Consider the following 11,031-nt stretch of genomic DNA (forward strand, 5'->3'; position numbering starts at 1 on the left):
CTCGGGTTTGGTCATGAAGTCAAAGGGGCAAAGAAACAATTAAACTTACTAGCAAAATTTCAAAACCTAACTAAAAAAATCCGACATAACCAATAGAACCTATATTCAGGAATAGTAGTCCAACCACAGGTTGATCTTTTAAAAATAGAAAATTTATGAAGGACATTAATTTTCACCACTTAGTTATATGGGGTTCAATTTTGATAGAATTAAAATTTTAGATTCAATTTGACTTATTGATTTATGGCTATGTTTGGGATTGCTATTGGCAAGACCTTCCCACCTATCATTTTTGGAGTGATATTTAAGTATTTTTAGAAAAAGTCAAAAGCACTTAGATTGTTATGTGAAGAAACATTAATAGAGTGCTTTTGATTTGACCCTAATAACTCACTAAAGTGATCATAATTATTTCTTGATAAAATGACTTATTTTAAAAACATTCCCAAACACACTTTTTAAGTGCGAGTAAAAATTCACTACATCCTATGATTAGAGGCATAAACATGTCGACCGGGGTTGAGTTTTGGCCAAAACTGATGTCGAACCAACACGAAAAGAGATCAAAATCAATTTTTTCAAAACCAAATAGACCCCAACTCAAGCTAACCAATATCAAACCAGATTGATCGGAATTTGGTTAGTTTCATCAGCTGTTTTGTTTTCAGCTTGCCTACTTGTGATTTGTTTTTCCCATTCAAACTAATATACAATCTTGTTGTGAAGATGTGTGTAAAGTTGTACGATCCAGAGAATCTATTTGGTAGAGCATGATGTGTAAAGTGAAATTTTTTGAGGAATTTGATCTTAGTTAGTGGTTGTCTATTTCCTTTTGAAGAATATTATGTGTCTGTGTGGGAACAGAGTATTAATATAACTTAGCTTTAACTTTATGCCATGGTATCTGTGAGTTGGATGAGTTTTGAGATCAACAGATGTGTTGAAATGGAATTAACATTCACAGGGATTTGTATTACTCTTATGCTCACACTTGATTCCTTCTTCTGCCATTCCCTAGAGTTGAATTCTTTGTTCTTCTGGCATTTTTCTTGGGAGTTTCCGTTAAAGTACTTTTCTTTAGACTTTTCTTTTTCGAGTAAAGTAAATTGGGTGTACGAGAGTTTGAACCTCGGACCTCAAAAAAAGGAGTAGGTGCCAATTGCTACTGAGTTATGCTTGTGTTGGCATAATCTTGTCAGATCCGAACGTAGGGCTACTTTATTTGTTTGTCATATCTTTGTCAGATGTTTATAGAATTATTATAGCTGGTTGGTCTAGTAATTAGGGGGTGGCCGTTCCGTCGCTTGGGATTTGGAACTTTCAGAATTGTATAATCTATACTTTTCATTGGCTAAGTTCAAATGAGCTTTTGGCAGTAGGTTAGATTAGTAAATATATAGATTTCTGAAGGAAATATAAAGTAAACTGGTAGAATTTAAATGTGGTTACTATTTGTTTTTTGTTAGTGATATGTTATAAATAATAAATAATAGAGAATAATTAATCTAATTTATATGATTGGGAAAGAAATCGTAATTAATATAAGTGTGGTTGGAGGTATTGGAACTCATAGTTTTTTTTTTAATTTTTTAGTACAAGTTTTCTTTCTTTTCATGTATATTGTGCCTTAAATTTTTTTTTTACAGCATATTGATTTCATTAAATTTTATTTTCCTATATTATTAAATATAATTAAAACAAAGTAATGTGTATTATACGTGTTAATTGACATTAATGATATCCAATAGTATGCACGATTCTAAGAATTGAAGTTTTTATAATAATTATTATCTTTTTAGAGGTTTGATAATTATATATTTTCGGATTATACGATACGTTTTTCCTTTTCCTTTTTAAATTTTACATCTTCTATTCCACGTATGTCCAAAAGATAAACCTGACTCCTGTGCAAAATAATAATAATAATAATAATAAATAATAATAATAATAATAAGAAGAAGAAAAAACGATAAATATGACTACTTTTATAAATTTTAATTTTAATTCATTATTGACTTTTTTTTTAATAATTTGCTAGAAAAGTATCTATACACTTAATAGCTCTTTTTCACTTTTTTGCTTTATTCTCTTCGACTGATTCTTAGAGTCACAGGCGTAAAGTATTATCAATTATTCAATTATATCTAAAATAACAATATTAATTAATTAAATCTCAAATATTTAATTTTTACATTCACTATGGCATCAATAAAAGTTCACATTGAACAAAAACAATTAATTCTAATAAGAATTTAATTAACTTTACAATATCCCTTTCAACAAAATATATATATATATATATATATATATATATATTAATAAGAGAAAATAATAATAACTTTACAATATATTTTTGTCCTTGTAAATGAATTTATTAGGCCTACCCCTATTCATTACTGATGTCACGTTATCCATTATTAGCTTAATTAATAATCAAGATTTGCTAATTTTAGGTTGGGTTCAAATCCATAAGTTCTATATTTGTTGTACTAAAATAAAATAAAATAAATAGTTGAGATTTATAATATACTCATGATGATTTCACAATAAATATTTTTGTAGTAAAACAAATTATTGTTTGATTTTGATATTTTACATTTTTTGAATGATAATATTTATATAATAAATATTTCTAGAGTTAGAAAGATCATTTAAGTGAAAATAATTGAAATTAACAAAAATTATGAAAATGAAAACAATAAAATGTCAAAAAAGTGAAATAAGTGAGACAAATTGTGTAAGTTAATGAGATAAACATGTGCAAGATTAATAAGGGAAAGAAGGTGTGTGAAATGATAAAGTAAATATCAATTGCTTCCTTGAAAGTTAGGTTTTTTAATTATAGCCCAACATAAATATTTGGAATAAAAGCGTTTTAAATAATTTAAAAAAAAATCTATTATTCTTAAGAAAATATTAAAGCATCGTATGTAGCTAGGTAAAATAAATGAAGCGTTATTTCTAATTTTTGTCCCTCAATTTTTTATGTTTTCTATTTTGGTTTGAAATTTTAAAATATTTATTTTAGGTTTTTCTTTATGATTTCTTTTATTTTAAATTTTGGACTCAAAATAAAATGTTATTTTAGTCCTTAATGCTATTTTATCGTTGATTTTAATAAATAGATGGCACGTATGATTTTGAATATGTATAATAATGTATTGGTGTGGTGCATGGTTCTAAATATCTATCAGCAACATCGATATGAGAGGTGAATCGACATTTCTATCATGGTATAAGAAAATTGACAAAATATGAAAAATATCAACAAAATGTCACTAATATATATAAACACACACATACACATACACGCATAATATTAATTATTTTTAATTAATTTATAAATAGGAAAATATTTATTTGTTCATTTAAATATTTTTTACGATTTTTTAATTTTTCTAACTTTTATAGAAATATCTATCGACATCGACATTTTATCGATATTTTCATTTCCATCGACATCGACATTTAAAACTTTGGTGTGATGTCAGTAAATACTAAAGCCATAATAATAAAATTGTTTAGAAATTAAAAAACAATAAATAAAAAAAGAAATATTTTAGAATAGGAATATTAAAATAACACTTTACCTTTCTATTTTATTTCAACCAAAAGTCATTTTATTTTTATTTACACAGCTGGCCGGTCAGAACAAAGTACTTTCAGCTTTTCCTTTCTTTTTCTTTTTCCTAATAAAATGATAAAAAGTAAAATAAGCTTAAATTAAAGTTTATTCTCTAGTTTTCAAATTTGTATGTAGTTGGTTATTTAAGCCTTAAAAATCATCTAATAATCTCTAAATTTTTTATTTTGTAGGTATAATCTTTTAACATTAGAGTATCTATTAAATTTGAATTTTTAATTTTGTGTTTAATATATCCTCAATTTATTTGACATTTTTAAAGTTAACAAATTTATTTTAAAAAAATTTTAAAGCCTAATATCATAAATTTTTAATTATATGTTTAATAGTCCATGAATTTAAAAAATTTGAAAAAAGTCAATATATCCCTAATTAAAAATTTAGGGATCTAAAAAATTCAAAGATCTGTACTAAAAAGAAAAAAAAATCAAGATTTATTAAATATTTTCTTAATTCATAAATTTACTAGACACAAATTTAAAACTTTATGGACCAAAATTTATAATTTAGGTTAAAATATTATTTTGGTTTTTATACTTTTAGTTTTTGTTCATTTTCGATCAAGTACTTTAAACTCCTGTCTATTTTAGTCCCAAAACTTAAAAAAAACGATCGTTGTAGTTATTTCATTTTATTTATTTTTGTATCTCATTTTCTCACCCACAATTTCAATATGACACTATACTCAATATACTTCTTCAAATGTTGCTAGAACTATATTAAAGAATTTCCACAGTGTATATAATTTAAAAATTTTACAAACAGAAATGAAATAATCATTTTTTAAAATTACAAAAAGTTAGAAGTAAAAAATCAAAATAAAAATTCCAACAGTAGAAGGACTAGAATATTGTTTAAGAAAAAAGTATTTTAACCAAAATTCGTACAAAGAATCAAAATAGTATTTTAGTTTTTAATAAATAGTTTAACTTTTTATCTATTTATTATGTTGGCTTACTGGACAAGTAAAGGTGCAGCCAAAAAGAAAAGAAAAAAAGGAAAAGGAAAAAATCACCACGTGTCTGTACACAGCATCAGCTTCCGAAAAGCGAGAGATGGAATAAGACACCTAAAATCGCCACCACCACCACCACCTCCGCCGCCGTCTCCTCCGCCACCGCTGAATCTCTCCCAAAAGCCATGCCAATCCCAGCGCCCTCCTTTCTCTGAAGATTCCGCCTCGATTTCCTTCAATTTTTCGCATCCAATTCCCTTTTCTCACTCTCTACGATGGCGGTCTCGGATGTCGACAACCCGATCCGGAAGGTTCTCGGTTTGGGGTATTGGGTTCAGGGTTTCCGTTGCTTCCCATGGATGGCGGTTAACTTCTTCCTCAAGGACGGCCTCAATGTCGCCCCTTCCACTCTCCAGCTCCTTCAGAACTCCGCCAATCTTCCCATGGTCGCTAAGCCTCTCTACGGAATTCTCTCTGATGCCGTCTATATTTCCGGCCAACATCGCATCCCTTACATCGCCATTGGAGGTAGGTTCCTTGCGTTGTTTGAATCTCTGTTTCGGTTCTTTATGTTTGATTATGGAAGCATCGTTTTCTCCTTTCGTCGATTGTGTTTCTGGAGATCTGGAAAATGTTCCGCTCCGGATTAAGTTGAATTATGGTATTTCTTTTGAAATCATCTTCGGATCGCGGCTTGAACAATTTTAATTAGGGAATTTTGATGAAGGAACACTGCAGAGTGATGGTGTACAATTCCTGAGGCCACTCTTTAATTACTTTTTTTTTTCTCCACTCTGTTCTGGATTAGAGTGCTATATTATGAATCATATCCAAATGAATAGATGGTATCCTATAATGAAACATAAATCTTAATAAGCATCATAATCTTTGACGTTTATCAATATTTGTTTTTTGTTAACGAATTCTTATCTTAGGCAGTGGAAGTTGTTTCTGAGGGAAAAATTTATGCTTTCAATAGGTTATCATACCTGCAGAACTTCCTTTAAAATAAGTTCCAACAACAGATTTGTATTACTTGTTAGAGAAGTGTTATGTTTAAAGCGTGTTTAGGAGTGCTCATAAAATAACTTTTAAGTTATTTAGTGGCTACATATAACCATTTTGTTTTTAGTGTTCTGTTTTTTTTCTAAAATTACACTTGTTTTTGTACAATTTCATTAGTAAGTTTTTCACTCTCTTGAAAACATATTTCAAATTCTTAGCCAAATTTCAAAAACAAAAACAAAATTGTGAAGACTACCCTTTTTTTTCTCTTGTTTTCAAAATTTGGCCTGTTTTGAAAATATTTACAAAAGTTATATAACAAAATAAAGGAACACATATTTGAAAGACCTTAATTTTGTAAGACAAAATAAAAAACGAAATGGTTATCCAAGGGGGCTTTAGTAAAAAGTGATGAGTTGGTTCTATACTCTTGAAAGTGTTCTTGACTATGGAGAGTTTCTTGGTCAAGCACTTGGGCTAAAAACACTTCCTTAAGGTGATTTTGACTTTTCTCGACTTTTATGTTAATTTCAAACCTGATGATTTTGGGAGGGAGGTGGTTTTCCACCTTATTCATTTATAAAATAATATTTTTGCATTAGAAAAAGAAAAACAAGGTGCTAAATGCAAATAAATTCTGCCTTTTGGGTAAGCGAGGTCTCAAACAGAGGTGGATAGAAGGCAGCCTTCTTTCACTATCTTGGGAAGTCAGCTTATAATAACCTGTCGGCTGAAGTGATTTCTATACATTGTCTGTTCTATCAGCTTTCTTATTAATTCTTCTGCATAATTTCTTTGGTTAATTATTGACTCCCCATGATCATACATGATTTAGATGTGCACTTCACTGCTATACATATGAGTTTCTGGAGAAATGAGTGGGTAATACTATTGATATGTATTGGAATGGTGCAGCCATGCAGGTTTAGTAATTAAAAGATGATAGAACTATACTTAATGCGATGGCTAACTTATGCGCTCGAGCGTTTGGGAGCTAGGGGCCCGGTGAACAATTTGAGTCGTTTATCAATTTGTTTAATCCTTTAATATGTAGGATATTTTAGTCTCGAACTTGTTTGTTGTGATTTTTCTGAAATTATTTATTCTTCTTATGCTTTATGTTGATGCAGCTTTCCTACAAGCAGTTTCATGGCTCCCCATAGCAATTATGTCACCATCAAGTATTTCAGTTTTCACCATTAGCATATATCTTCTCCTCAGCAACCTTGGTGCTTCAATAGCAGAGGTTGCCAATGACGCCATTGTTGCAGAGGCAGGAAAGCAGCCTGCATCTTCCAAGAAGTCTCTAGCATCCTCCTCGGGTGAGCTCCAGGCATTTGTCTGGGTAGCATCCTCTGCTGGTGGGATTATTGGAAACCTTCTCGGAGGCATTGCTATCGATAGGTTCTCACCCCAAACAATGTTCATGTTCTTTGGCCTTCTCCTTTCGCTGCAATCTCTTTTAACCATCATCGTTCGTGAACCCTCTCTGAATCTGCCTAAGAGCTCAGCCAATGCTGGTATAAAGATACAGCTATTGGAACTCTTAGCCGTGCTAAAAAAACCCGAAATTGCTTATTCCGTAACATGGTTTGCTGCATCTTATTCCATAATACCTGCACTGACTGGCACCATGTTCTTTTACCAGACAGACCATTTGAAAATTGAGTCATCTGTTTTGGGTATCTCTAAGGTTTTTGGCCAAGCAGCTCTGCTGTTATGGGGCGTGATTTACAATCGTCGTTTAAAGTCGATCCCCTCTAGGAAACTTATTTCAAGTATCCAGGTTTTAATGGCGGTATTTATGTTCTCGGACGTGCTGTTCGTGAAGGGAATCTATTGCGATATGGGGTTGCCCGACTATGTTTATGTTGTTTTGTTCTCTGGACTTTCAGAGGTTCTGCTTTTCTTCAAGATGTTGCCATTCAGTGTTCTGATAGCTCAGCTCTGCCCGCCAGGATGTGAGGGCTCTCTGATGGCGTTCGTAATGTCTGCCATCGCCCTCGCATTCATAGTGAGCGGATGTCTCGGTGTGGCGCTTGCATCTTATGTTGGTGTCACGGCAAATGATTTTTCTGGCCTTCCTCGCGGTCTTCTAATACAGGCAGTCTGTACTCTTCTGCCATTGTGCTGTTCATGGTGCATCCCCGACGATGTCAAAGCCAAAGCCAAAGCCAAAACCAAAGGTAAGAGAAAAGACTCGAAAAAGCAGCAGTAGCGCCATCGACGAATGGTTAGTGAATTCAAATATTTATATATCGCTCGATAACAAGTTTGTTTCAAGTTTTTTATTTTTAAAAATTAAGCTTCTAAAACATTTTTGAAATCTGAGTCAAATTTCAAGAAAAAGAATACAAAATTGGTTTTTTTAGTTTCTAAAATTTGACTTGGATTTAAAAGGAAATAAATGAGTATAATTTTTTAAAATAGAAAACAAAAAACAAAAATGTTATTGAACAGATTCTTAGCATTCAGATTTTTTAATTTCTTTGGTGATCCTATGTTATAAGAGCTATATATAATTAATTATAAGGTAGTAGAGCTTAGAAATTTACTGTAAGATTTTTCAAGATGAGCCATTTAATGTACGGATGCTGTAATTTAATTCGTGCATTTCATGTAGCTTATAATATTTGGTGATTTATTATTATGCCATTTTTTTCTTTTATATTCTGGTGATTGGGTTTTTAGTCGCTATAAATTTAAGGAAAATTGCTTAATTTATTTCAATTTTTTTCCATCATAAAATTTTACCAGTGTAAATATTCAAATTACTTACCAGAAAAAATTATAGTACATCTGTAAATGCGTTGTTATCGATTCTATTTCGAATCGTTTTTGGTGCACATTTTTTACCCATTTTTTAGACGGAACAGATTATTAATATAAAAGTGTAAAAATTTTCTGCCCACATTATAAAAATTCAGTATAAAGTAAATGTAATATTCATGGATTCAACCATGAGGAGGGAGGGAGAGAGTGAGTGTAAAAAGTAAATGTATAAAAAGGAAATTTTGTCATTTTAGCGTAATAAAAATATATATTGAAATAATTATATTATCTCATCATTGTTAATATTATAATATTAATAAAAGATAGTTTACAAAATAAGCTATTTGTTACTATGAGTAACAGGAAAAGTATTCCCGATAATCGTTGAACATAAATATAAATAAACTTTAAACTTTAAAATTTAAATACTATTTTGGATTTTGGTTTATGGATTTTGACATCGCTATAATTTATTATATTTTAAAATCTTTTTGCCACATCAATTAAAAATATTATAAAAAAATAACGTTTATTACGTCAACATAGAATTTGATTAAAGCTATCACGTTATCTATAAGTAATGGAAAGGTGTGATAATTGGGATTCAAACATATTCATAGTATTAATAATTTGGACAAAATACACTTTTGGTCCCCTGAGGTTTGAGATAGATGTCTAATTGCGGACACTTTTGTCCTTGAGGTTTAAAGTAGGTGTCAACTTGGTCCTTAAAGTTCTTAAATAAACACTTTTGGTCTCTAAAGTTTGAGAAATAGTTATAAATGATCCCTGATTTTTTTTACTGTTAATTAACTAATATTATAACGACGTGACAAATTGTAATTAAATTGTTTATAGTAGTTGCTGATGTGACAAATTATATCAATTAAATGATATATGTCCGGTATGAATGGCAGACGGTGGCGGCAAAAGTTAAAAAGGGTAAGAGAAAGGAGAGGAAAAGATGAGGACTAGGTCAGTCTGGTTGGTTCTTTGCGCCTAGTTTTGGTGTAGCAGCTATATTTCGATTCATCCTCTTTTTCCAAGGGTTTCATAATTGGACATTGAACCCATTTCATATGATGGGAGTTGCCGGTGTATTGGGCGCTGCTCTGCTATGCGCTATTCATGGTGCTACCGTAGAAAATACCTTATTTGAAGATGGTGATGGTGCAAATACATTCCGTGCTTTTAACCCAACTCAAGCTGAAGAAACTTATTCAATGGTCACTGCTAACCGCTTTTGGTCCCTACACATATATTATTTAATTAATATAATTTGTCACATCAGCAACTACAATAAACAATTTAATTGCAATTTGTCACGTCATTTTAATATTAGTTAATTAACAATAAAAAAGGACATATTTCTCAAACTTCAAGGATTAAAAGTATTCATTTTAAAACATGGACCAAGTTGACACCTACTTTAAACCTTAAGATCAAAAGTGTATATTTTGAAACTTCAGTGACTAATTAGACACCTACTTCAAACCTCAGGGACAAAAAATGTTCATTTTGAAATTTTAGGAACCAAATAGACACCTACCTCAGACATCGGGGATCAAAAATATATTTTGTCCTAATAATTTTTATTTGTCAACATTGTGCCCGTTAAAGCATCTTGCTTTATTCTCTTGAAGTTGAAGGTTGAACACCCTATTTTATTTTATTGATTACTTTTATTAAAATAAAAATAATATTTATGTATTAAAATTGAAATTGAAAAATGTTTTTAAAAGCTTAATCAAATTTAAGATAAGTGAAATAAACCAACTAAAAAAAATCATATTTTTTGAAAATGGATAAAGATTAAAAAAATAATAATAATAATAAAAACTTTTGAAACCAACTATAAAGTTTAGGTTATATTTTACTTAGTATCAAAGAGATTTGAACCTCAAGAAATCTTGATCAATTGAATTATGTTTGTGTCGAGAACTAAAGTATGATTCAAAACAAATACAAAATTATTATATTAGGGTTTTCTTCTTTAATATATGTTATGAATATTTTATGGTATATTAAGGAAAATAGAAAAAACCATCTTTCAAATATTATTTGAAAGACAGGATTTGTTACACTCACACTCTAACTTTCAATTTGATCAATCATCCCTTAAATATACAAAATTTTGCAATCAAGTTCTTATATTGTAAAATGCATAAATCACTCATAAATTATAAGGATTATTACCACAAAACTCTTGAATAATAAAACTATTACAGTTTAACCTCATTTTGTTTAATGTTATAAAATTTGAAAAGTATAATATTAACCATTGAAAATTCTAGTTTTCAGATCATGTTGAATTGTCATCTCGATTTAACAAAACATAAAATTGATGTAAAGAAATTTTGTCTGATGGTAATAATCTTATAGTCAGGGGTTGATTGATGAATTTTAAAGTTTGAGGATGTGATAATCACAACTCCAATATATAAATATAAATATATAACTATATATATGGTTGAAGGTAAGCATGGTTCTAAATATCTGTCGATACACGGCGACATTTTCATCGACATATCCATGTTTCCATGAGTTCGACATCGACATGAGGGGTGAATTGACATTTCCATAATAGTATAAAAAAAATCGACAAAATATGAAAAATATAAAAAAAAATGTCACTATATATATATATATATATATA

General features: G+C 29.9%; 1 protein-coding gene across 1 annotated transcript; it reads left to right on the plus strand.

Moving 5' to 3' along the window:
• The first annotated feature begins 4,605 nt into the window (after positions 1 to 4,605).
• On the plus strand, positions 4,606 to 8,273 carry LOC111017140 (Major facilitator superfamily protein). The gene is made up of 2 exons (XM_022292820.2): positions 4,606 to 5,126; positions 6,734 to 8,273. The coding sequence occupies exons 1-2, from the start codon at positions 4,874 to 4,876 to the stop codon at positions 7,819 to 7,821; spliced, it is 1,341 nt and encodes a 446-aa protein (XP_022148512.1). The 5' UTR covers positions 4,606 to 4,873; the 3' UTR covers positions 7,822 to 8,273.
• Positions 8,274 to 11,031: the final 2,758 nt, after the last annotated feature.

This window comes from Momordica charantia (assembly GCF_013281855.1).
Source record: "Momordica charantia cultivar OHB3-1 chromosome 2 unlocalized genomic scaffold, Mcharantia_2.0 BLBB01000002.1, whole genome shotgun sequence".
Taxonomy (NCBI): Eukaryota; Viridiplantae; Streptophyta; class Magnoliopsida; order Cucurbitales; family Cucurbitaceae; genus Momordica; species Momordica charantia.

Coding starts and splice junctions, on each gene's coding strand:
- LOC111017140 (XM_022292820.2), top strand. CDS start 4,874: ATGGCGGTCTCGGATGTCGACAACCCGATCCGGAAGGTTCTCGGTTTG. Junction 5,127..6,733: donor CCCTTACATCGCCATTGGAG/GTAGGTTCCTTG, acceptor ATGTTGATGCAG/CTTTCCTACAAGCAGTTTCA.